Raw genomic sequence first — 24818 nt, forward strand, 5'->3', positions numbered from 1 at the left:
CAGCCCGGACTCAAGAGGCTGACGAAGAGCTCTCAGCCTCCTGCTGGCAGCTCTGCCATCGTCTTCTCTGAGCACTGTGCCCACCACACTCACATCCCTGCTGCTGCGAAGCGCTGTGCCAGCTTCACAGAGGACTGCTCCTCCTGTCCTGAATCCACGCCTGCATTTGAGGTGTTTTTAGAGAGAACAGAGCCCTGCTGAAACTCACAGCCTCTCACCTCCGAGCCACTCCCCAGCCCCACGAGCCCCAGGCTCGCCCTGCTCCCAAAACTGCCAGGACGAGCGATTTGGCCACGCTGCCTCCCTCCTAGCACCCCAGATCCTTCTTTGCCTGCTGCGTTCACCACCACGGCCCTTCCCGGTCCGTGCACTCACAGCTTCCCCAGCACCCGAGGGGGAATTCCGCCCCGTTCCTCCCACGGGCATCCCAAAATTGGGTGCTCAGGAGGTGTCTGCACAGGCTGCGAGCACGGAGCCACACACCAAAAAGTCTGAGGACTCCCCAGGCACCACAAGCACACGCTCCCACAGCCGACAGAGCAGCTGGCGGCTTTTTGAGCTCCCTCCTCTGCAAGCAAACCTCAAGAACCTGGGTTAAACCCATTTGCAGCAGGTTTTCTTTCCGTGCCTCTTTTCCGAGGGTTAATTCATGGCCAAGAAATAGGGGGGTGGTATCCAGAGAGAAATCCTGACCCAGAGTTAAGCGTGGCATTCAGTGGCTCTGAATTTCAGACTTTCACTCTTATTTTTCTATTTGTGAACGATAACGAGCGTACATATAGATGAGTATCGAGGCTCAATGTTCCTACACTAATTCTTCATCTCTTCTGGGAATGTTTACTTTCCACGGATGCTACTTTCCATTATCTTCTTAGCTTTTTTTAGCTCATTTCTTACGGAATGAGCCCTATGTGGACACGTCACCCAATTATCTGCCTGCCTGCTTCCCGAGAATTCACCCCCGAACCCCTGAGATGCCCACACCGCAGAGACCACGGCATTCCTAAAATGTCTGTGAGATCAGCATCGGGCTTGAGAGACACTAGGGAGTCTCTCCACTGCAGGGACAGGCTGACAGCACGCAGCCCTCACGCAAGCACACGCTTGAGGGCAGGCACAGCGCTGCTGCTTGCTGCTCAAGGGTGCCCTGGGTGCCTCCACGGGGAGGAGAGGAGCTGAAATTGTTGTTGTAGTAGGACTGGCAGGGACGAAGGACATAAATCTGGAGGCAAGCAGAACTCACTAGCAACATGGTCCACAGAACAAGGTGCACCATGGGCAGATGCAGCTTTTACCAGCACCGTGCACACCCAGGTACGCATTCAGCACGCTCTGGGTCTGGACGGCAGAGGAACAAAGAAGCAAATGCCATCCTGGTAAAGATCAGCAGGAGGGTAAATATAAAAAACTGTTGTCATGGCAGCACATCTCTGTTAGCTAAAAGCATCTTCTTCTTTTCCTCTACTTTTGCTGATGAGCTTTTTCCCCACGAGGCCAGCCCAGCACTGCCCAGCGAGGCTGTGCCACGTCCATGGAGGTCCCCAGCACCCGGCTGGTGTGGCTTCACAGCTCTGAACTGGGGCTTTGACCTGCCGTGGTTGCTTCCAGCCTGAACTACCCTATAACCCATGAATTTCCCTCTCTTTGGATCTGTATCTAGTCATGGGTACGTAAGAGAGAGCAGTAAGGCAGGATTTATGAGGACTAACAGGGAGGACCAACAACTGCTCGGGTTAATTTCTGCAGATTTTGCATTGCTAAACCCAAACCACCAGTCCCCGTGCTGGTCCCCATCCAGAGCCCTGCTGCCCACAGAGCAGATATCCCAGTAAAACAGGGCACAGGCACAGGACAGGTACGGAGGGGGTATGATGGATGGGTAGAAGGCACGTTGCAAAAGGGGAAATGTTCCAAATACCAAGCAGAGAGAGCAGTGGGTGCACTTCCATTGGAAGAAAAGGAAGACTTGGTGATTAAGACGAGGACACCCACGAGAAAAAAAAAAGCTGGAGATGACTAAGAACACAGAGACTAAAAGATAATGAGATTAAAGCAAACAGTGAATCATATCTAGCCCTGAACACGGAGGAGTGTGCATCGTGTCTAGGCCTGGCACCCTGCAGCTCACCTCCATCCAGCAGCAGCTTGACCGTCAGGTAGTCGTCGGCGAGCACGGCGTAGTGCAGGGCCGTGCAGCCCCTGAAGCTGGCTCTGACGTTCAGGCGGTTGTTGAATTCGTCCTCCCGGGTCACAAGGACTGCAGGGGAAGAAGGAGGAGAGAGACAAAGTGAAGGACTGCTTGAAAACACGCGTGGATCGCCCGCCAAGGAGCTGGTAAGGGCCCAAAGGCTTTTTCCAGGAGACAATCGGGACCCCGTGGGGGTTTCTGGTGGCTGTTACCCACCGCACGGAGCAGCAGCCCCGAGGAGGACAACCCGGGGATCTACACATCCTGGTCGCTGCCTTCCCAATCCCCTCACGCTGGGGAGGAGGTGGTTGGAGAAAGCCCAGAGAGAAAACCCCAACCCCAGCCCCTCTGCACCTTCTGTGGCTTCAGGTGAAGTCAGGACTCAGCTCAAAGCAGCACGCAGAGCCTTCTGCCTTGTCTTTCCCTTCTCCCGTGAGAAGGACCGGAGAAGGAACCGCTCGGTGCTTCCCCTGCACCACCCTCCTCCCCCTGCAGCCCGCAGCTCTTCAATTCCAGGAGCACCCAACCCCAAAACCCACCAAAACCAAGAGAAGAGAGCCAGAGAGGCCGAGAGACGACAGAGCTACAGGTCCTGGAGGGAGCAGCCAGCTGGCAGCGCCCCGGGGGTGCCCTCCAAGTCCCGCTGGGCTCCCCTTGTCACACAGCTCACACGCTCACCTCCACCAGGAGCTGCCTGCTGCACTCCACGCTTCTCAGAAACGCCAAGAAGCAGGCATCTGAAAGCAGGAACCCTTCTAAAAATGCTTCTTTTGCTCACTGACAAGTGAGACGGGTTAAAGTGCCAGAGCTTAATCCTTGCTCCTGCCCGCTGGCTTGCAGTCTTTGGCCAGGTACTGAAGCTGTCAGCTCGTTGGGACCTGGAGTTTTTATTCTGTTCGTTCAGCCCCCGGTGCAGTGGGCTGCCTGAGGTGTGTTCCCAGGCCCTGCCGGGCTGGGAATGATTCATAACAATACATTTTACAACTCATTAGAAAGCCTGGAATCCCCTGCGCAAATGCAATTACACCGAGCCCTGGCAGGTTTTGTGAAGTCAGACCTAGGAACTGCGACGTCTCTTGGAACAGAAGCTGATTAATTACGTGTTTTTCCTCCCTTTGAGCCCTGCTGTACCGAATGCCAGTGCACAAGGACACCCTGCAACAGGGAGAGACCAACCATTTGTGCTGGCAGGCTGAGAGAACGGGGACGAGGCTCTCCAAGGGCAGGGTGAGGGCTGGGGGGTGAGACAGGCACAGCGACACGCTAATTCCTCCACAGCAGGGCAACAGCAAAGCAGAATTCGGGCTGGGAAGTTGGAGGACTGGGGAAATATGTTCAATCAAGCCGAGGTACAGTGGCAGAGGCCAGCAGAGCGGCTGAGCTGTCACCAGGCAGGCAGAGGGCCCCTGCAAGCGCATCACTTCTGGCTACGTGCAGGTCCAGCCCGTCCCTGGGTGCAGAGCACGCATCTGCATCTCGTTTTAGGGACTGAAGGAAACGCCAACGCCAGCCTGCTGATTAGCACAAGGGGACTTCCAGGCACAGAGGCACCTTCACGTCACTCCCGAGAGCGTTCAGCACAGCAGAGAGAAGCCTCATCTCGAGCCTGGCCAGGATGGAGAGGCCAAGCCTCCAGAGAGCTCGAGTATTCCTTGGTACAGTCAAGAGCCCACGGCAAACGCCATCCCCATGTCTCAGGAGTGAAGATCCATCTCCCACGAGCAGCTCAGGGCTGTGGGCTTTGACAACTAAACCCGAGGAAGCCCACGTTCAGGGAGTTTGGGTGCTCTGGGCACTACTGCTCTGCACCAGCAAGGCAGACACAGCCCGTGGATGTCCTGCAGCCTCCACGCTCCCTGCGAAGAACTCCTGACAGGCTGCCAGCAGATTTGGTACAGAAAGCACCGCAATGAATGCCTGCTGCTGCTCTAGCCCAGCATCCCCGCTAATGAACCGCAGTACCTCCAGGAAGATCAATTAATGCCCTGGCTCCTTTCCTTTCCTGGGTCTTTTCTCCGAGCGGACCGGGCGAGTATGTATATTTATTTATTTGTCGTCATTTCCTACCCAGGGAGGAGCAGGATAATGAACTGCGTGCGTCAGGGAAGATGAATCTGAGATACTAGGGAGCAGTGCAGTAAAGAGATTAAAGTGTTATTATTGTTGGTTTTTTTCCCCCATGGTCCGTTGTGACAGCTCGGCCGTCATCTGTAAAAAATGTCTCAGAGAGAGATAATCATCGGAAACTCAATAAAGCGTCAGGGGAAGCCTCGTCGACCATCAATCACTGGGTGCCTGGAAATTTTCAGCCCTCTGTCTCCCTTCCTGCCATCCATATAAATGTCTGTAATATATTTTGTGCAGTGTTTGCGGAGCATACCCTCTCGATTTGGATGTTTTTATGAAAAAATATTTATACACGAAATATGTAAATGGGTAAAAAAAAAAAAAATATAAAAAACAAAGGCAGTTTCTCTCTCCCCCTCTCTTTTTTAAAATGCAACAGAATTTATTCTTTTTAATAAAACATGTCAAGCAAAGAATTAATGCAACTTCTTACTGAGTGGCCTTATCTTTTCCTCACCCCAAAAATATATAACATTAGAGAGGGATGAATGCAGACAAAAACAATTAACTTTATTGGCTGATACACTTTGTCTTAAATAAAGTCTGTGTACATGCATTATGTATTGGCATTCCATTGTTCATTTTTTAATGTTGTTTCATACATTTTGCATTCACTGCTACAGCAATCTGATAGATGTGTGTCCTCACTTCCATCAAGGAGCAGGTCTATTGCACGGGTGGGTTACGGTGAGGGATGAGAGCGGAGAGCTTTTAAAAATAAAATAACGCCCTGTCAAAGCTGTCCCCTCGCTGATTCATCTTCTTAACTCAACCCGGGTTTTATGAAGGGTTCCAATATTCAAATATTACGCCTTCTTTAGACTTTTCTGAGAGCTTTCAGCTCTTAGCAGCGAGGCAAAAAGCTCAGAGGGATGGACGGATGCTGTCACCGTGCGATTTTGGCTCTGCAAACTACAGGGGGCAAACACACACCCTGGAGAACCGAGGGGGTGGCTTCCCCAAATTTCCTCCTGGCAGTGATCAGGGGAAGGTTTCCCTTCGAGGCAGAAGGTGAAGCACACAATGCAGTCAGGCTGGAGACTCCAGGCCCTGAGGAGTCCCAGCGTGGGCTGAGCTCTGGCAAGGTGGCCAGAAGAGACCTGGAGATGCTGCACGTGAGGATTCACGTGCCATGGCTGCTGACCCAGGGCTCACGGTGGGTCAGCTCAGCTTTTGGGTGGGGAAAATGCCTCCAGAACCAGGAGGGTAGCAGCTGGTGGCATGTTAGCGGGGTCCAGCCTGCCTCAGCTCCCCAGCAATGGGCATAACGTCAGGGTGAGACTGGAACTTGGGACGTGGGCCAGGAAAAACCGTAACGAGATCAAATAAGAGCAGGGAAAAAGTCCTTGGTTTAGGCTGAAGACTGAAGGGATGAGTCTAAAGGCAAGGGAGGAAAGCCAGCAGTAACACCTGGCCAAAAACCAGCCAGAGTACTTGCAAGCAGGTCAGCATCATTCAGCTTTCTGTCAGTTGGACAAGTCTTCCTTCATTTTATGGCTGTTTGTAAGGCAGAAGCCTAAGCCTGCTAGTGGAATACGCTGCCCTTCCCCGGGCAGTGGGATGGTGCTCCTACCTACAGCCTCGTACCGTGTTCTGGCTGTACATAAAAAAGTTATCCCTAGGATACTGAGGAATTGCTTCTCGTGAGCAGCTACGTACTGTTTTCTCTCACCTGCAGACATACACCCACACACAGCACCAGTAACTCTGCATTTAAATAGAAGCTGGGAAAAAAAAGAGGTAAAATTTCCATTTCAAAGACAGAAAATTAAATTTTGGGACCTCAAAGGCAAACACAGGCAGCTGAACAGGAACAGTATTACCTTCTAACGAATGGAGGCCTTTTTCCTTGGCAGTCTCGTACACGCTGCTGAATTCATCTCCGAGGTTTGGGTCTGCGTTAGCTGCAAGCAGGATCTTCACCAAGCTGGTACAAATCACAGGAAAAGGAAGGCAGAGGCACAGTGAGTGATCAGAATGAGTGACCAGAATCCATCAGGCCCTGAGACAGGGCTCAGAAAGCCATCCTCAAACATTCCCAGCTAGCGGGGGGAAGTTAAACCAACGTCTATTATGGAATATTTCAACAAATAAAATAACACCAGCATATACTGAAAACAACGAGATGTGGGAGGCACTTGTAGGGCCACATGCAGTGAGAAATGCAGCCCTGCAACTTTTTTAGTCTGGGTCAGTGGTGGAAACTGCTCACAGCCACAGTCAGAGCCAGAGCTTGGCTACAAAGCGGGTTCTTATAAAACTCTTCAAGGCACGGGAAGTAAAACTAGCTTGTGCTTTTCCTTTTGGAGGCAATTTTGCTTTTACTTTTTTTGCTTTTGGAGGCAATCATGACAGTACAGCCTCCATTACTAAAGGTGCCATCCTACAATACAAGCATATGGGATTTCAGTATGAAGTATGACATGGTAAGGGTCTGGAAGGCTCCTAGTCACCCCCAAGGTCTCTGCTCTACAGTTTATAGCTCTCATTTTAGTGGTCCCTCTACCCCTGGGGAGCTGATGGAAGCCACCCTTAAGCAGGCAGCCCTTGCACCCACGCTGGATGTCACACACAGCCAGTCCTTGCTTTCTTCTGCCCTCCCAAGAGGAAGCACCAAACTCAGAACTCAAAACCAGATCTCAACTGCATTACGTATACAGGGTTCTGGAAGAAAAGCATTCAACTCCTGCATGAGGTTCAGTCAAACCTGTCTTTGAGCACCAGACAATTTGTATGCGATCACTGCTGAAGACAGCCTGATCATCTGCAACACAGCCAGGACTTCTGAAAGAGATTTCATCTCTGAATTGGTAGAGGACTCCCAGTTACTGCACCCTGCAGTGCCTGGTGGAGAGGCAGATCCTCCTAGGGCAGCACGGCAACACGGGCAGCACATCCCCTACTCCAACTGCCCCGTGCTGGAGCTGAGGCTTTGGGTCCCCAGACCTGGAAGGTTACCAACACACTGACAGATCAGCACGACGCTTTAGGGTGAATATTAGGAAGAACTTCTTCACCAAAAGGGTTGTGAGGCATTGGGATGGGCTGCCCAGGGTTCAGTCCCCATCCCTGGAGGTCTTTAAAAGACGTTTAGGTGTAGAGCTGCTTCTGAACCCAGAATCATCAGGCAAAAATTACATCTCCCACCACCTCCGAAAGCAGCTCGAAAGCCAGTTAATTTTTATTTTTTTATTTTTTTCCAGGGTTCAAGCTTGCCATGACAACTAGACAGCGCGGCGTTAGCGAGCATCCATCAGCGGTGCCGTGGCTCAGGGGCTGACAGCGGCTCTGTGCCCCGCGCAGCGCAGCCTGACTGACAGGGATCTGCAGGCTGCCTCCTGTCAGCTCACATTTACCATTTAACTTAAGCTTCTCTCCCGTTTACCCCATAAATGCATTAGTGGAATACGAGGTGGTTATTCTCTTCTTTGAACAGAGGCACTGCGACGCTCCTCACCGTGCGCAAAGTTACTTCTGGGGAACAAAGCGGCACGCTGGAAGCCAGGAGCCCCTCCTGGCACGCACCTCTGGGATCACCCCGAGTTCCTTTACATTCACACATCAGCAACATCCTTACTTCTAAAATATTTTGGCTGAGATGCACTACATCTTGATCTTCAAATGGTGATTGCTCAGCGCAGCCCTGCAGGGCCCCGCGGAGCCGCTCGCCCAGCCCCAGGTCCCGGTGGCTGCTGGAGCCCCCGCGGAGGAGCCCCCAGCCCCTCTCTGGGCACCCGCCCGGCACAGCAGTGCTGCCTGGGGCCCAGAGGGCACCTCCCGGGCTCCAGCCTGGGCCCGGGGCCTCTGCTCCTGGCCCTGGGCACCCCTGGCGAGAGCCTGGAGAGACACCCAACCGGCAGGTACCTGCTGGCACTGAGGGGAGGTCATCTCCCCGACTTTTGGGTATCAGCAGCAGAGGACAGGAAGCCTTGGGTGTGAGATGTCCTTGTGTGTGAGGTGTGCTTGTTCCCTGCCACCTGGATCTCTCCACAGACTGACTTCTCTTCCCGTTCATTCAGCAGTTTTGCTCTTGGTGCAAGCATCACTGTGTGCCACTATCTACTCTCTTCAGCATAATCCCAGCCAGACAGAACCTTTTTGTCTCATCCTCAGTCCTCACGGAACAATTTCAACAACAAATCTCCCACCCCGTGTTCACAAAAGCCATGTCTCTGCTGCTGTGCTCCCAAAGGCCACCCCAGCGAGGACACCTGATGTGGGAGCACTCTCTCCACACACACAATAAGGCTGTAGGTCCTTCAGGACCACCTTAGGAGCATGAGGAAGGCACGGGGAACAAAACTTATCCTACAAGTCCTTCAGCACCTCTCGCAAGGGCTTTTCAGCACACAAAGCTGCCCAGGCTCTTCCACCCCTGCTCACTCTGTAGGTCCTCAGAGATCCTTGACCCTGTTTTCGGTGCCAGGCTGGTGATGCTGGGTACAGGGTGTGCCAGTTGTCCACAGCTCCAAAGCAGGAGAAATGACGGTGCCACAGACAGGGCTTCTACCTGGAGGAGCTCACTGATCTCTGCACAGTCCTGCTGGAAGACCCAGTGCTGGATTGCTCTGGAGACATCCTGCAACTCCAGTAAGTGCTGCGAGAGAAGCGCATCGGAGATCTTGAAGATGCAATCCCTGTGGGAAGCAGGAGGTACAGGATAGAAAACCGTGGGGCAGGCACTGCCCTGTTCCCCCGTGGTTTCTTTGGTGAGGACCTAGGGATGGACAACTAAATAGTGAGTGGCCCTAGGTGCAACGGGACCACAGGTTCCACCCAACACACCGTGCTGGTGTGCCAGAGCCGTTCTGATCCTTCAGGTCCTTCACAGCACAGGTTCTGATACGGACACACCTCCCTCCTCGGACCCAGGCCTCACGGCTGTCACCACCAAAGAGATCCCTCCACTGCCATTTTAGCTGACAGGCTATGATGTGTTTTAAGGTCGCTGCCTCTTCTTCATTTTAAGAGAAACGATCCCAAGTCCCAGTGCAGGGCTTTAATCCACAACCCTGCAGCCCAGGGGTGAGATACGGGTACCAAATGAGTCACAGGAAAACACACACTGCCTTGTAATTTCCTCGGTAGCTTCATCTGTCTTCCCGTCCTGTTCTTAGTGCCTACCTCGAGATGAATGTTCTTCCCAAGCACTTCATCAGCTATCACCTCCATGTGCTCCTGGTGACTCTCAGGAAGCCCTTTCCTCTCCATTCGTAGCGTACACCTTCAGCATTGCCCCCTGGACAACAACCTTTCAGGAGAAGTTTAGATGTGTGCCAGCTGCCAGGCAGCCTGAATGTGCAGGCAGGAGGTTACGGTGTCTGCACTGCCCGGCTCTCTCCGTTAATGACCCTTTTCACCATTTCCCCCCCATCTATAAAGCGGAGATAAGGAACATTTCCTTAGCTCTTAAGACTGCTGGGAGGCTCGAGTTTAATAAGCACTGATAGGATCTCTTACTGGCAAAATTTGGTGTTCCAAAACCCCGGCCCCTGATGGCAGCTCTTTTTTTTCAGGCTCTGGGATCCTGTAAACAGGAAGGGAAAGGGACTCGCTGGCCCGATAACACCGCGCTGTACGTCCAGCCTCCCTGTCCAACCATCTTTCAATCTAACCTCCTGCTTTTGGGACGTGTCGTCCCCTCCGGGCACTTCTGCAGCAGCCAGCCGTTCCTGGAATCACAACTATTGATCGTACCCATCCAATTTGCAGGTAATGGGACATTCAAGCAAATTAGCCTTTAGGAAAGGTAACAGCAGAATCAAAATGCAGAGTGACCGCACTCATCGGCGCGAAGCGTGTGGATTGGAATAAGCAAAGGACTTACAGAAATCAGGCGGCACTAACAAAGCACGGTCCAGCAATCTAGTCTCTGGTTAAAAATCCCAGTTAAATCTGGTTAAAAAATCCCAGTTTTCCAGGGGGAAGAGGTGTAGCTGCTTCCCAGGTCAAAAGGCAGCTCCGGGGATTAATTATGGAAGCTCTCTGAAGCTCTGTGAGGCTCTGGTCAAAATGTTATGGAAGGCATCAAGGCAGCTCTCTCCTCTGTAGCTGTTACTGGGTATTAATAAAGGGGTGGCTGCTCACCGGAGGAGTCCCTGGTCAATATTCCTCCCGTTTCATTTCTCTTGGCACAGGCATCGGGGCAGAAAACTCTCCTCACTGGATACCCAGAGAGGGACACAGCCTGGAGCTGGCCGAGGCCCCTCCATAACTCACCTGTGCTCAACAGCCTCAATGAGCCGAGTTTTAATTTGCTGATCAAGTTTTGATTCGATTAGAGGCAGGGCCTATTCATCAGCGTGAATACAAATCCGCGCTGACCCTGCTGATGACTCAGAGGGCAGCGCTGAGCTGAAGTTCGCCGGGCAGCTCGATCGATCGGAGAAAGTGCTTTCTGCTTTTAATGGCCGGCCCAACATATTGTTAAATAAATAAATACATCCATACAATGCAGGGAGGGGGGGGGAGAAATCAATGACGAGGTGGCTGGACGTGGCTGGGGCTGCGTCAGGAGAGGCGCAGCGCCCGGACCAAGCCGCCGGCAGCTGGGGTTGGTGAAGCACGAAGCCCGGTGATCCCCATGACCGTGAGTTAGCAGCACAATGCAAAAACCTTGATGTGTTTTGATATCCGGCTGCCCCGAGCTCTGGCGGGAGCCCCAGGTCCTGCCCGGACACAAAGAAGACCCCATCTCTCCACCACAATGCCTCGGTTTACAGGAGCAGGCCCCCAAAATGCAGCATCCTCAGCAGAAAACCTCGTGTCACTCCTCAGCTCCTTGACAGCCAGCGCTAAGGCCACGTGTGCTTCCGAAGGCATCCAGGTATCTTGCCAGCTCTGCCGCAGACGGCTCTGAAACAGTTGCCTGAAGTGAAAGGAGTGAAAAAAATCCCAGAGAACAGATGTATGTAGCTAATATAGGTGACAAGGCTGCAGCACTTCATCACGTCAGTGCCTATAGACAGGGAGCAGCTCCGATCGGTCAGCCCTCGCTGCAAGCCTTGGAACGCACCCACCAGAATATTGCCATGCACGACGTGCTGTTATTACCAAAATAAAACATCTGCACAGCACCTTCTACGCAGCCCAGGTACGTGTGGAAGAGGCACACGTCCCAGCCTTCAGCAGCCACAGCAGTGCAGAGGGGGAGCCTCTCCCCAGCTCCTCTCTGTGCAGAGAGGTGGAGGAGGGAAGGGGCCAGGCACTGCTGGTCCTGGTTCCTTGTAGAGCCTCTGCCCCACAGCTCTGTTGTCTACAGAGAAAAATGGGGAAGGAAAAGGATTGCTGAGGCCCAGAGGAGTCACTTGTCTTTGGCAGGAAGGTGTTGAGAAGGAAAAAGATCCAGAGCTGCAGATGGAGGCACAAGGAGAACAGGGTGTGCAAGAAGCCAAAGCTGCAGAAGGGAAATGGAGAAAAGGAGAGGATGTTGGAACAGCTAAGGGAGGAACCAGAGGGTAAAGCCCCTGATGAAACAGGAAGATGTACAGCTGGGAGGCGAAGGCAGGAGCTCACACTGAACTGGATGAAGAAGCAAGACGCACTGCAAAGCACGAGGAAGGAATGATTCAGCAGCACAGAGCTCTGAGGCTGGCCCTTGCTGCTTTCAGAGAGCACAAAGGGGTCTGGACTGAACAACACCCATGGGAAAGGGAGCTGGGGATGAGCTTCCAACAGAAAGCATCTGTTTAACTAAAGAAACGCTCTTTAGGTGGAGCTGGGCTCTGTTCCTGTCCCTCCTCCTGCTTTCCCTGCACTCACTGGGGGCACCTTGATAAGATCTCTGCACAGCTGCTGGAGGCACTTAGTGCAAGGCTGAAGGGCTCCTTTCAGTGTAAAACAAGACGGGGATGTGAGAAAGGGCGCAGGAAGATGGACAGAAGCCCTGCAGTGATATTAGCAAAGAGGAAAAGGGGAAGCTGGAAAGATGAGGACTTGTGTGCTTACCCTGAGGAAACACACCCAGCCTCCCCCAAAGCAGGCAGCTCTGCCTCACTCCCACCCAGAGCTGCAGCTGGTCCCAAAAAACACCCCCTGGGGCAGAGACCTTGCTGGGACAGAGCCAGCTGCAGCAAAAGTCGTTTTCTGTTCTCTCTCCATGCTGTAAAAACGTGGGCACTGCTCAGAGAAACCCGTCACCTCGCCGTGCAGGGCCTGGGCCACTGGCCTGCTGAGGTGCTCGCTGCTTCGTTTGGTTTTATTCATGAGAGCTGATTTTAACGAAGGCACAAAACCCACAAAGCTCGCAGCAAGCGTTTAATTAAAGCTTAATTACTATAAATATGGTAGATGTACAAAGCTAGCAGGTACGGCCAAGGGAAGAAGGCCCCTAGCAGCGTTTTTCACATCGACCATAAATCCTCCCTTTTAACACGGACGTCTTTCCAGGAGAATTAAGAAACCATTTTAAAACAGGACTTGAGGTTCGGAAGAACGGGCTCGCACAGATACTGAAGAGGAAACAGGGCAGGAGCCACTCCAAAAGGAAAATGTACACGAAAAGTAAGGGGTGTGTGTGTGTGTGTGTGCACAGCCACCCACCTGGGTTACTCCTCAGGCCCTAGCAGGGACTCAGGGCTGTCAGACCCCGCAGAATGCGTGAGGTGACACTTACCCGTCCTCATGTTTGGACTAAAACCAGCATCAGCGCGTCCTTAGCTGTGCTAAAGCTCCCCCAGCAACAGGAATTCAAGCAGAAACCCTCCTTTGCCTGTGTAAACGTGCTGACAGCCGGTCTGTCTCTATCTCAAGCCGGTTACAAGCTGTCTCACCACAGAGCCGAGGGGTTTGGAGCGGGACCCCCGCTCACTTATAAAAAGCAACCACAAAGTCGATCTATCCCTGCCTCAGGAAAGGTCTGGAAGAAGGAAACGTGCTTATTAGGAGAACAAAAAAGGAACAGAACTCATTCTACAATGCTTTTATATCATCTACATCGTTTTACATCATCTAGATTATCTCAGCTAAATTTACATCACCCAACAGCAAACTCAGGCGCCACGCTGCAGCAATTAGCAGCCTCCCTTCATTTCTGTAATTGGCATCTCAGCGACGGCTGGGGGCTTGAACTCTGACTGGCACCGTGCGCTGTGGCCCTGGGAATCTGCAGTGCAAGAGAGAGCCCCAGTGGCACACAAAGACACGCACAGCATTTAAAGGCCAGGAGAAGAGAAATAACTCCCCCCAGCCACCCAGCAGAGACCGAGTGGATCCCAGACGTCGTGGTAGCTCTCCTGCAGATCACACAACCGGTTCTTCTCGAAGAAATGTCCATGTTTTCTATAAAAAGTGCTGCTGAGGCTGACCCAAGTCCAAGCACGATGAGCCACACTCTGGTGAGGCACTGCTGAGGCCTTGAAGTGCTGAGAGCACGCCCTGCAGCACGCACAGCCCCTGCCCTGCCCCAGGCAGCAGAGCAAAGTGCCTGGTGCTGGGGCTAGGAGCCAGCACTCTGCTCCTTCCCAGCTACACACCCTTGAAAACAATCAGTAGAAACACAAACCTCAAGTGGGAACACACCAGGATCGCTGCTCAGTGCCTCGGGATGTTTTGGACACAGGAAATTTTCAAGAGGAGGAGAACGATCAGTGTTTCGTTGAAAAAAAAAGAGAAGACAGACCCCAAAGATCCCTGCTGGCACCTGGGATTTCATCTTGTAGCTGAGGGCAGCTGACAGGAATCATCAATGCAGCGCCTCTGAAATTAGATTAAACATATGGACTGGAGCTGTCTAATTGGAAGAGTGAGGGCTGCGAAAATTGGGAAACATTACAAAGCTAAAGGACAGGTCACGGAAATCTCCAGCAGCACAGCAGAGACTCCAAGCCATAGTTCCACTTTGAAAAACGACTTGGGAGAGACAGCAATTTGGGGCTGAAGGCTTCCTTTCTCTTAGTGGTTCTAACACGAAAACACTCATTTCAGCTCCCAGCGCCACGGCCCCCTGAAGCCACGCTGGGTAACTCGCTCAGGTAGCGAAAACATTAAAAACTAAGTGCTGGCAGAGCACATTTAAGCAAAATTGAATGACCTTGTGCTTCTCCCAAGCTAAAGGTGCAGACCCTGGCTCAGCGGCTGCATCTGGGCCACCTCCGAGCCACCGCTGACCTTTCCTCTGACGTGAGAGCCACAGACCCTGCTCACCCCCCAGAGGTTTTCTGACTGAGGAGCTGAGAACCTAAATCCTCACCACTTGTACTACAGCTGCTGTGGCTGGGCAGAGCCAAAAATCCTGCATCGTCCTGCAGAGTGCAGCGAGCCGCATTCAGCCCAGTCCCCAGAGTGTATAAAAGGACTGCGAGAGATCCCGAGCAGCAGCAGGCGCTGCGTTTGGAAGGGAAGAGCCAAGTGTGTACAATTCTGCGGGCAAACCTACACCGTTGAGTCAAAGCCAGCAGCTCCCCACGCCCGGCTCTCCCCGCTCCCAAAAATACGTCTGGCATCACCCCAGTGGTAGCAACAGAGCTGTTACACCAGGAGGAAGCTTGGCGGGCTGGCACCAATGTTTGCCTCCGTGAAGTGCCTAATTACTCTTCTGGTATATTGTCAGAGACGCGTCCTACCAGGCTTCAGATACTCCAGGACTCCTAATTTTCAATTCAAGTCAATGTTTGTCCAAAACGTGGGGAAAATAAACAGAATTCATGCACCACGGCCAGCGCTGCCTTCCTGCCAGGTCCCCAGCACGACGCCCTGCTGGTGCTGTGCCTGCAGCGAGGGACCCGCCTGGGTGCCGCGCGCCCGGCCCTGCCTCGACGTTTCCATGAGCATTTCTACCTGATTTTAGGCAATTACTGTACCGTGAACGGCCTTTCTCCCCGTCTCCTCTGAGCCTTTGCAACTCGGGAAGCCCTGTTCTGGTCCACCGGTCACTTGGAATGGTCAACAGCCGTCACACTCCATTGCTGCCCATTGTCCTGCGGCAGAGGTGGGAGGCTCCGAAGCCCGGCCCTCCGCGGCCGGGCAAACAACGGGGCCCGTTGCTGCTCGGACATCAAAGTTAAACAAACAGTCCCCGTCCCCCGCCTCTGTGCCCGTCTTAAGGAGCTCCCCGAGGAGGTCACGACTTCCAGCTTGTCATGGCACACATCAAAGTTTGCACCACACACGAACTCGGCACACGGATCCGAATCGCGTCGCCCGAGAGCGGATATTCGGCCTTTGTGCCCCGCTTTAATCCTGTGTTTTCCCAAGTCATTAGGCTTTTTTGCTTATGAACTTGTGACTAAGTAAAGCGTCCCCGAGAGGTTGTAACATCAAAGCTCATTCTCCCGTCTGTCCCACGTTTTCGAAAATTGGATTTCTCTTTCTCTTTTTTTTTTCTTTAAATAAAAAAAAAAAAAACAAAACTAATTGAATTTAGTTGTAGACTGAATATATTTAGGAGTGCCTTTAAAAGGTTACAAGAAGCCACAGCGATCATCATGGGAACTCAGGAGGGAGGGCACGGCGTTGGGCCTTTTTGCTTCATAAAGGCCTAGCATGAAAGACCCGGGAAAGGCCCCGCAAGCCAGGAGGGACGCGGCTGCTCTGACGGGAGCTGTTTGAGCCCCTGGTGTTAAAGGACCTGCTGATAACACCCCGAGCCTCCTCAGGTGCCAAAATCAGCCTGCTGCCGTGGAATGGCACCGGCAGCTCAGCACCTCTCAGGCTGCAGAGCTCCACCTGCCACGCCACGCACGGGGCGATGAGGAGCGAAAAGCTCCCTCGGGTCCTGCTGCTCAACATGCCCCAAAACGCCCCAAATTTACAGAACCCCTGCGGAGCTCTGTGGCTTTATCAAGCAGGGAGGCAGCTTATTGAGCTCAGCAGCTCACCCCTGGGTGATGGAGAGCGCTGGGACAAACGCACCTGGAATTTCTGTTGATAGCTGCCACCATCAGAGCAGTCCAGCCCAGCCGGTGCCTGGCGTTGACGTCCGTGCCTTCCAGCAACAACCTGGGCAGGAGAGAGAGAGACGGGGTCAGGGAGGAGGTGCAGAGACAGCACAACACCGAGTGTCTCAGGCTCAAGGCACGGGGTATCTTAAGCCAAGCTGCTTAACCTACAACCTGATGGCAGGTCTGAACCCTCAGCCAGCCTTGCAGCCACGAGGATTTCAGAAGCAGCTCAGGAGATCTCCAGAACACGTGCCAGCAGGGGATAATTTGCACTTCTCACGCACAACAAGAGAACAAACGGAACAAACTCAAAAATTAAGAGATCAAATCACAGCCCCACAAGCCTGGCTGATGCTGGGGGCACCCCTGGGTGCTGCTGCTCACCCCCTGCCCCAGCAGGGCCCCGTGGAGCCACTCGCCCAGCCCCAGGTCCCGGCGGCTGCTGGAGCCCCTGCGGAGGAGCCCCCAGCCCCTCTCTGGGCACCCGCCCGGCACAGCAGTGCTGCCTGGGGCCCAGAGGGCACCTCCCGGGCTCCAGGCTGGGCCCGGGGCCTCTGCTCCTGGCCCTGGGCACCCCTGAGCAGAGCCCAGCTCCAGGCTCTCCGGCCTCGCTGCCCTTTCTCCATCTTCTGACCCTGCAATCCATCATTCTTAGCCCCCGCAGCTAAAGGCAAGGGACAGAGCCCTGCAGAGGCTAACGCAGCTCATCCTACAAGTGCAAAGCCCAGGTGGCACGAAAGGAGCGTCTGAAAGCTCTGCTGCCACAAGGCAGGAGGGAAATTCAGACCTCAGGCACAACTTGTGGAGTGCCCGAGTTAAACGAGGTGAGACAAGATCCGAACCCTACACCTTTGGGTGCAGCACCACAATCCCATTCCCGCCCCACAGGACGGCGTGCTGCAGGAATTAACATCCAGGGGGGGTTCAGAAAGCTGGGAGGGCTACGCAGCCATCAGCAGCTGTCCCCCTCTTGGCTCATCCCTTCCCCAAACGGAGGCTGTGCCATCGTCCTGGTGTGTGTCACTGCACAGCACATCCCTCGGACAGCAGGGACGAGCAACCACCAAACCCAGGGGTTGTGAGAAGTGAAAACAAGCCAAGCTGCAGCCGTGCAAGCACCAGACTGGTGCTAAATACTTACACTGCCTCCAGAGCCGCAGATAACACAACTGCACAACTGCACCCATGGCTGCTCGCATGCACTGACCGTCAGATCACTTCTTGGAGGGCTCACACAGGGTACGTGCCTGAATCTGGCTACCCTCTGCAAATTAACTGCCCTCAGCCTGCTGAGGTGGCTGACTGACCACGTCAGATGGCTGATAAAGACTGCTGGGGTAGAATTAGAGAAAAGGAGTGAAAAGCTCCCCCTCTTTCCTAAAAAAAAAAATTTAAAAATCATCTTCCTACAACTGGAATGACCATAAAGGAAAGCACAAACACCAGCCTGGACACGGGGGCTGTGCGAGCCTTCCTCCTGCTCAAAATCCCTCCCAGTGGTTTCATTAAAACTTATCCCAGGAATAAACCCACTCCCCAACCCTACAGCTACCCCAGGCAGCAGGACCAGTGCCTAAGCTTTGCCTCGTGGTGAGCACAGCTGAATGCTGGGCTCCCTGCTGGTGTGAGGCACCAGAGAACTCTTACCCAAATCAGATTCCTAAAATGAGGTCCTCTTTGCTCCCCTCCAGCTGCACCTTTGTACCCTGTCAGAATGAGACTGGGAGCACGAGAGCACGGGAGGCAACAGGCAGAGGATGTCAGGAGGCTGTGCACACCAGCGGGTAGTACCAGGGGGTGATTTGCAGCAGCCCTTTTTTGCCAGGAGAGCTACCAAGCGCTCTGAGCTGCTCATCAGGTTCCAGAACCGAGATCCCACAGGGATCCCACAAGTCTGGAGCCTGTGAGAGGCCCTGAGCCCAGGGAGGAGAGGTGTCTCCGGGGAAACCTGCAGGGTTAGCACTGCAACAGCTCAAAAAACGAACCAGCTCCGAAGGCCACGATCCCTGTAAATGATCCACAGCACCAACAGAAGGCTTACACTCCCTTCGCCAGGGTTACAGCGTAAGGACAAAGAGCTGCGTGCCAGGTAAACAACAGCCCCTTGTTCTGCACAGGTTGACACCCGATACCCTGCGGCAGCAAAGGCAGCAGGTCTCACCCAGAGCCCTCACGGGATCCACGCTGCGCACGCGTGCACGTCCCCAGCCCCAGGCAGCTTCAGACAAACCCTCGTGAGCAGCTTTCTGGCTGCAGAGATCAGCTCCTGGTGCAGCCACGCACCCACGGGGTTGGATAAACGAGGTGGACGCGGACCCGCAGCCACCACAGCTCCCAGCAATTTGAGAATTTCTCCTCTTGCCATCGTGCTGCCCACCCCCTGGCGCTGTTCCCTGAGCGGTACGAAGTCCTCCAGGTAAAACCCAGCAACCAAAAGGAAGTAAAATATTAATGCCACGGAGAGAACCTGGCGGGAGGCCAGGAGAGGAGGAAGGCAGGCAGGAAAGCCCCAGAGGCACGGCAGGTACAGCCCAGCAGCCACCTCGCAGCCACCTCTGGGTGTCTTTGGGGCTGCAAATATCAGTGCACAGCCTGACGGTGCTCCTTACGCTCACCGTGGTGTTGGCATGATGGAGGAACAGAGCCCCAAGCAGAACGTCCCTCACCTGCTGGGTTGTTACTGCAAAAGCTTGGTTTTACCCCCAAAACAGAGTTGATGGTTGTTCCCTCCTGATGGTGAACTGCAGCTGAACAGGTCACTGTGTGTCTCTGAGGGGACAGAGGGCAGGACAGCAACCTCAAAGTGCTCTGGAGACGCTAAAAACAACTTGTTAGCTCCCTGGGAGGCTTCCTTTCTCTGCAGGTTCTCTGGAATTGCGTCCTGAACGATGAATTATCTGCACTCCCAGATGACAAAAGCATTAAATCAGCTCTTGGTGCAGCAGCCGAAGCTGTTACAAAACGGTGCACCCACCAGGAAGGACGCTGGGGGCTCTGCTGCAGGATTTGATCAGGGGCTGGGAGCTCAGACGTGAGGGTGAAGCAGGTAGTTTTCCATTCAGGAATCCAGATAATCGCCAGCATCTGGAACGCCACACGACCCAGCCGAGCGCAGAGCATCACCAGCATCGGCTCATCTGGCAGAACACGCATTGACATTTCATTTAGGAGCCCCATTTTTGTTTTGTTTTGTGTTTTTTTTTTTTTAAGTCACTGCAAGATGCTCAGCAACTTAACAGATTTTCTAGACAACTGAACTTTATGTTCAGGGTCTTCGAGCCTATCATTAATTTTTTCCCCGCCTGATTTAATGATATGACAATCGATAAAGCGACGACCACTGCTCAGCTCCTAGACAGCCAAATGTATTTACCAGCAGGAGTATTTTTTTTAATTAAATAAACTCCTCCGATCAATGTTTAGGATGTTTATCCACATTTTAACCAAATAAGATCCAGGACACTCACTCTTACCTACTAAGCAGTTTCCCGTGCGTGCGTGACCCTGTTAGCACCGTTTGTGGTGTTCCTACAAGCAGCAGGTACCCCACAGACCCCGAGCCACACGGGTGGGATGAAAACAGGGCTCTGGTGCAGGGCACGGGGCTTTTTGTGTTCGTTGTTTGTTGGAGTGTGTGAATTTTAACGATTAGAGAAAAACCTCACGATTTTAGGGCAGAAAGCTTGGCTGCTTCTCCACTGTTCTGCACAAGCAGATTTTCCTGATGGGTTTCTAACACTTGGAGATCCAGGTTGGAGTCTGGCAGCATCTCCTCTGCCCGTGGAGCCCCACAGCTCCAAGGGGCGACGTGCAGGCTGTAAGATTTCCCTGAAAATAAGAGGAGGGAGCAGAGGAGGCAGCAGAACATCACCAGGTGCTCTGGAATTTGCCGGAGGAGCCTCGGGAGAGAGCGCCCCGCGCTGCTTTGTGCGCCCGGGCTATTTTGCCTCGAGACAGCAGCTCGCAAAGCTCCAGCACTTTGATCCCTCCGCCCGGCACAGAAAGAGCCCGAGCCCAAGCCCGAGCCGGCCGCCGCGCGGCGCCGTGCCCTCTCCCCCCGCTGCCCCCAGACAGATGTGCCTCCTATTCACCCCGCTGCCGGGGTTCTGGGTGACTAACTCGCTGACACCGCGCTCCCAGCCGAGCCCAGAGGGCATGTTTGAGTTTGTGCTCAGCGCCGGGAGCGGGCCCAGCTCGCCCTCCCGACAGGTGGAGGAAGAGGAAGCTGGAAACTTGAACTTTTCCACAACAAAAGCTTCTGTTGCCCTCGGCCGCTCCGTTTTTCCCCCAGCCCGTCCCCAATATGTCAGCGTTTAACCGCAGGGGTGGCTGACACCCTACGAAGCGCTCGCCCTCCTGGGACCTGCCCTCGGCTTTGCACGGGGAAAAAAAACCATCCCAAACCAGCAGCATTCCCAGCGTGAAAGCAAAATCCCCCTGCTAGGGCTGGAGGAAGGAGCTGCCCGTTGAGGAGCACCAGGCAGGCCGCTCAACAGCCTTTGATCTTGCTGCTGTTCCTCCTTGAGATGGGTCGTGGCTGCTTCCCAAGCCCTGAACAAGCAGCTCGGGGCTGGTAACAGGCTGCAGCGTTTTGCAGACACGTGAACTCAGGAAACATTATGAAAAAATGCCAAAAATTAGAGGGAAGCTCTTACACATCTGGATTTCTGAAGGGAAAACGAACCCTCGGAGGAGAGCGGGGCTGCCCAAGGTCTCGAAGGGTGGGTGAGAGCGCTGCAGAACGCACGTGATGGGGAAAGCAGAAGAAAACAGAGCCACAGCACAAGCTCATTTCTGTCCTGCAGTTTGAAGCTTGCAGCCCGCACACCCCTGGGTGCTCCCTGGCTCTGTCCCTGCGGCTGTGCCGGCTGAAGCAGCGCCTGCCTCCAGCCAGGGTCTGGGCACGCTGGGTTTGAAGCAGTTTTGGAGACAGGCAGGAGAGCTGCTGGCTCCTGCGGCCGGCTGCTGGCTGCAAAGCCTGCTCTTATGACTCAGCACACAAACACAGGTCCGGGGAGATTTTACGCTCAGAACGCTACAAAAAGCAGGAGAAAATAGTGCTGCACAGGAAATGTAAAGGCAAAACGCCCTGCAAACCCCGAGAGGCTGAGCAGCAGCACCAGCTCGTTGCCCGGCTTTCCTCCTTAACCCCTGCTGCCCTCCTCCTCTTCCTCCTTCTCCTCTCTTCCAACATTTCGGCCTCCCAGCCTCCCAGGGCGAAGCACACACGAGCCTGCCACGATATCTCATGGCCAACGTGGAGAAATCCGAGCTGCCCTATCTGCTCCGAGCCCCCGAGGCCAAATCCAACTTCATAACCAGGCAAAAGCTTCCACCGAAACAAAGCGCTGCACAACCTGGTGCACGCGTTGGGAGATTAAAGGGAACTTTTAAAGGGAAAAAAAAAAGGCTGTTTACCCTAAAAACTCACATGCCCGTTAACTCGGATATATTCTAACAACAACAGGCCCGGTGAGGGTAAGCAATGGGAACACCACAGCCCAGTTGGGGATTTCACAAGCAGTTTCTAAATGCCTTCAATGTGCCCAAACACAGATGGGGAACAAGAAGCTGAACTCCCAGCCCGGCCCCTGCACTGGAGGGAGCTGAAAGATGAGCACAGTGTTCGTGGGCAGAACCCATTTTACCTCCAACCAGGCTCATCTCCACGGACCCACCGTGGTCCTGCCAGCTTATCTCAGCTCCTCCTCGCAGCCTGGCTACAAAAAGGTGCAAGAGGTATAAAGGACAAGGCAGGGGACTGGGCTGGGCTGGCTGCAGCACTGCACGGCTCCTTCCATCACGTGTGCCCGTGAAAAAAGGCGAGCAGCCTTCCAGAAGAGCAGCCTCGCCCTCCACACCAGCTACAGAAAGGATTAAGGAGCAGGTCACCGCCACGGCCGCCCCATTCAGGGAGTGCAGCAACCTGCAGCACCTTCAGCCTGGTCTCCTGCAGCCGACCACAAGCTCAGATTTCATCTTTTCTCAGTAATAAAGAGAGATGGGGTGGCTGATGAGGAAACAAAGCTGGAGCCTGGGATCAGTATTACCCCCGAACAAAAGCACGAGGGGCATCGAGGCAGCAGTTCTGTATGGCTTTGCTTCTTGCTTTCCCTCCAAACGCACGGAACAACTGAGGTTGGGGCAAATTAAACCACCCCCGTTAATTAGGGGTTATCTTCTGCACTGCCTAACAGCACAAGGGGTTGAAGGGAAGAGCTGGCCACACACTCCAAAGGGAATGGTGGCAAAAGTTAACGTGTTCCTTGACCTCGATGCAAGAATCAGAGTGTTTTCTCCCATTTAGAGAGGGCAAAGAGGAGAAAACCTGCTGGAAGCTGAGAGCAGAGGGAAACAGAGCGCCTGGATCTCGAGCTGCATCCAGCCTTGGGCCATGGGATCCTTCCCACAGCAACACCGACATCAGCACAAGCTCTGTCTGAAGGGCACGTTCATCCTCCAGCGAGGAAAAAGCTGCTTGGAATGAGGAGGAATTCCCTTCAACATCAGCCTCCCGTTCACTGCTGCTGTCCCCAACTTTCATCCTTCCACGCCTGGCTGAGAGACTTCCAGCTGGACTCATCACACCCACCTCACCGCCTCTCTGTGCCCAGCAGCAAGACAGGAGCAGGGAAAGCCCCTGGAAGCAGGGGGTCTGCTCGCTGCTGGCAGGTCTGCTGCTTCTCTTCGGCGAGAAGATTTCCGCTCCAAAACGCAGAGGGGGAGATCTTCTGGAGAGGTGACCTGCCCTGGGGAGCCAGCATCTCCTCCAGTCGCTGGTAGTGCTGCTGTTCCTGGCCCCTGCACCTTCCACACCACAAACCCTGCATCTGTGCACTTGGACCGTGTGCATTCCTAAACTCCCCGTGTATCACCTCTCCACTCCCCAATAATTTAATTCCCACACTAAAACCTGTTTCACCCTTCATTGCATCGTGTCAGCACCACGCCTGCCAGGCACACAGCCTCAGGACACAGCCACGTGTGCCTTGAACCCCACACCGCCCACGCTTTGCTGTTTGGTTTAGGAACATCTCCTGGCTATCCTTGCTGCCATCAGATCCCCCGTGGTGGTCCCCAAACTCCCTGGTTATCATTCGGGTCATCCTCTGGGTTAGGGCAATGAAGAGCCACTTCCTTTCAACAGAAATCAGAACATTTTGGGGATAAGGAACAGAGTTATCCTAAAAGCTCTGCAGGTCCCTGCTGCACAGCACAGCCTTTGCTCCAAGGGGCCAGCTCCGAGCAGCCAGCTGGGCGAGGCGCTCACAAAAACCCCAACGAGGCAGCCAGCAAAGCCAAGCCCCTCGTGGCAGAGGAGGAGAGCACGTACCAGAGAACACGGCCTGGAGAATTACCAGCAGCTGGCCTGCCTCTCCTCATCATCTTTGAGCTGAGAGGATGGAGAGCTGAACAGCAGCAGCAACTGCTCCCCAGTGCAGGCAGCAGCAGGGCTCTGCTGGGGACACAGGACACACGTCCTGAAGCACCCGAGCAAGGCCACGAGCCCCTCAGCCCTGCCACACCACCACCCCGGGAGAGGTTTGGGTTTAAATGAGCCTCATGCTGCGTTAGAAAACTCCATCAGGGCGCTCACAGGGCTGGGCTGCCCTCTCCTGGGTGCAGCCCTCGCTGCTCAGCTCGGATCGGGGGCTCTGCTCCTTGCAGGGGGGGCAGAGCAGGAGCCCCTCGTGCTGCTGCTGGTGCCTCTGCGAGCTCCAGGAGCCTGCCAGCAGCACGTGGAGGTTCTGGGCTGCTGAGGTGTGCGACAAAGCTGAGGCTGAAGCTGCCTGGAGCAGGGGGACCACTCATTGTCACCGTCCTGCCTCGTGCCTGTGGGTGAGGGACGTGGCGGGCACAGCCAGGCAGGGAGCTTCAAATGTGGGGTGCTGTGGGGCAGGGATCAGAAGGAGAGGGCACAAAAACCCAAGCTGTGAGCACGCAGCACAGCCGGGCCGTGTTCAGACACAGCCTTTCCCTCAGCAGGGGCAGCGCAGAGCAACCCCCTGGTGCTGCTGTGCCCCTGCAGGCTCACAAATCACCCCCCCGGCAGCGCCGAGCAGCAGCTTCCTGCAATTAGCAGCAGCAGAACACATGTGCCAATTAGCTGCGCACCAATATCCTGCTCGGCCCTTGATCCAGACCAGACCCCGGCCCCGGCGGAGCCAGGCTGCTTCCGCTGAGCCCCAGGGGTCCACGGAGGCTCTCCTCTTCCTCCTCCTCCTCTTCCTCACCACGGGAGGACACCCAGCACGGAGCTCCTGGGTCCTGCACTGGGTGGGAGAGCCCAGAGACAAACAGGGGCCGCCAGGAGCACAGCAGTGGCTGCTCCCACCCCGTGCAGGCTGCCAAAATTTTTCCCTGTCCTGGTTGAGGGCAGCTGCTCGGGGAAGGGCAGAGCTGGGCTGCACAAAGCGGCCCGGGAAGCCCTGGGGCCAAGAGAAGTCACAGCCCTGAGGCACGGGGAGGTTCAAGGGGGGTGAGAGAAATGTGATTTTACCTAAAACCGGGTGAATTGAGCCCTGCTGGCAGCTCCTGAGCGACGCCACCACCCCGAAAGAGGCAGGCACTGCCCACAGCACCAACAAGAGAGCTGTTGGCCTCCTGTTAGGAGCCTGTGAGAG

General features: G+C 54.3%; 1 protein-coding gene and 1 long non-coding RNA gene across 5 annotated transcripts in view; both read right to left on the minus strand.

Moving 5' to 3' along the window:
• The window catches only part of CLPB (ClpB family mitochondrial disaggregase), a 65177-nt gene that overhangs the window by 37949 nt on the left and 2410 nt on the right, over positions 1 to 24818 (minus strand). For 2 of the 4 annotated variants that reach the window (XM_084494151.1, XM_084494152.1), the window contains exons 3-5: positions 16166 to 16252; positions 6139 to 6242; positions 2129 to 2257 (exon numbers count right to left, since the gene is read on the minus strand). In XM_084494151.1, coding sequence (XP_084350277.1) covers positions 2129 to 2257; positions 6139 to 6242; positions 16166 to 16252 — 320 coding nt within the window. Of the gene's footprint in view, positions 1 to 2128; positions 2258 to 6138; positions 6243 to 16165; positions 16253 to 18809; positions 18960 to 24818 lie in introns of those variants that run through there. The other 2 variants (XM_084494154.1, XM_084494153.1) reach the window with 2 other exon arrangements.
• LOC311421815 lies at positions 13221 to 16159 on the minus strand. The gene is made up of 2 exons (XR_014685070.1): positions 15115 to 16159; positions 13221 to 14011 (listed from the first exon to the last, which is right to left on the minus strand). It is a non-coding gene; the product is annotated as an uncharacterized lncRNA (long non-coding RNA).

This window comes from Aythya ferina, assembly GCF_964211825.1.
Source record: "Aythya ferina genome assembly, chromosome: 1".
In the NCBI taxonomy this organism is placed as follows: Eukaryota; Metazoa; Chordata; class Aves; order Anseriformes; family Anatidae; genus Aythya; species Aythya ferina.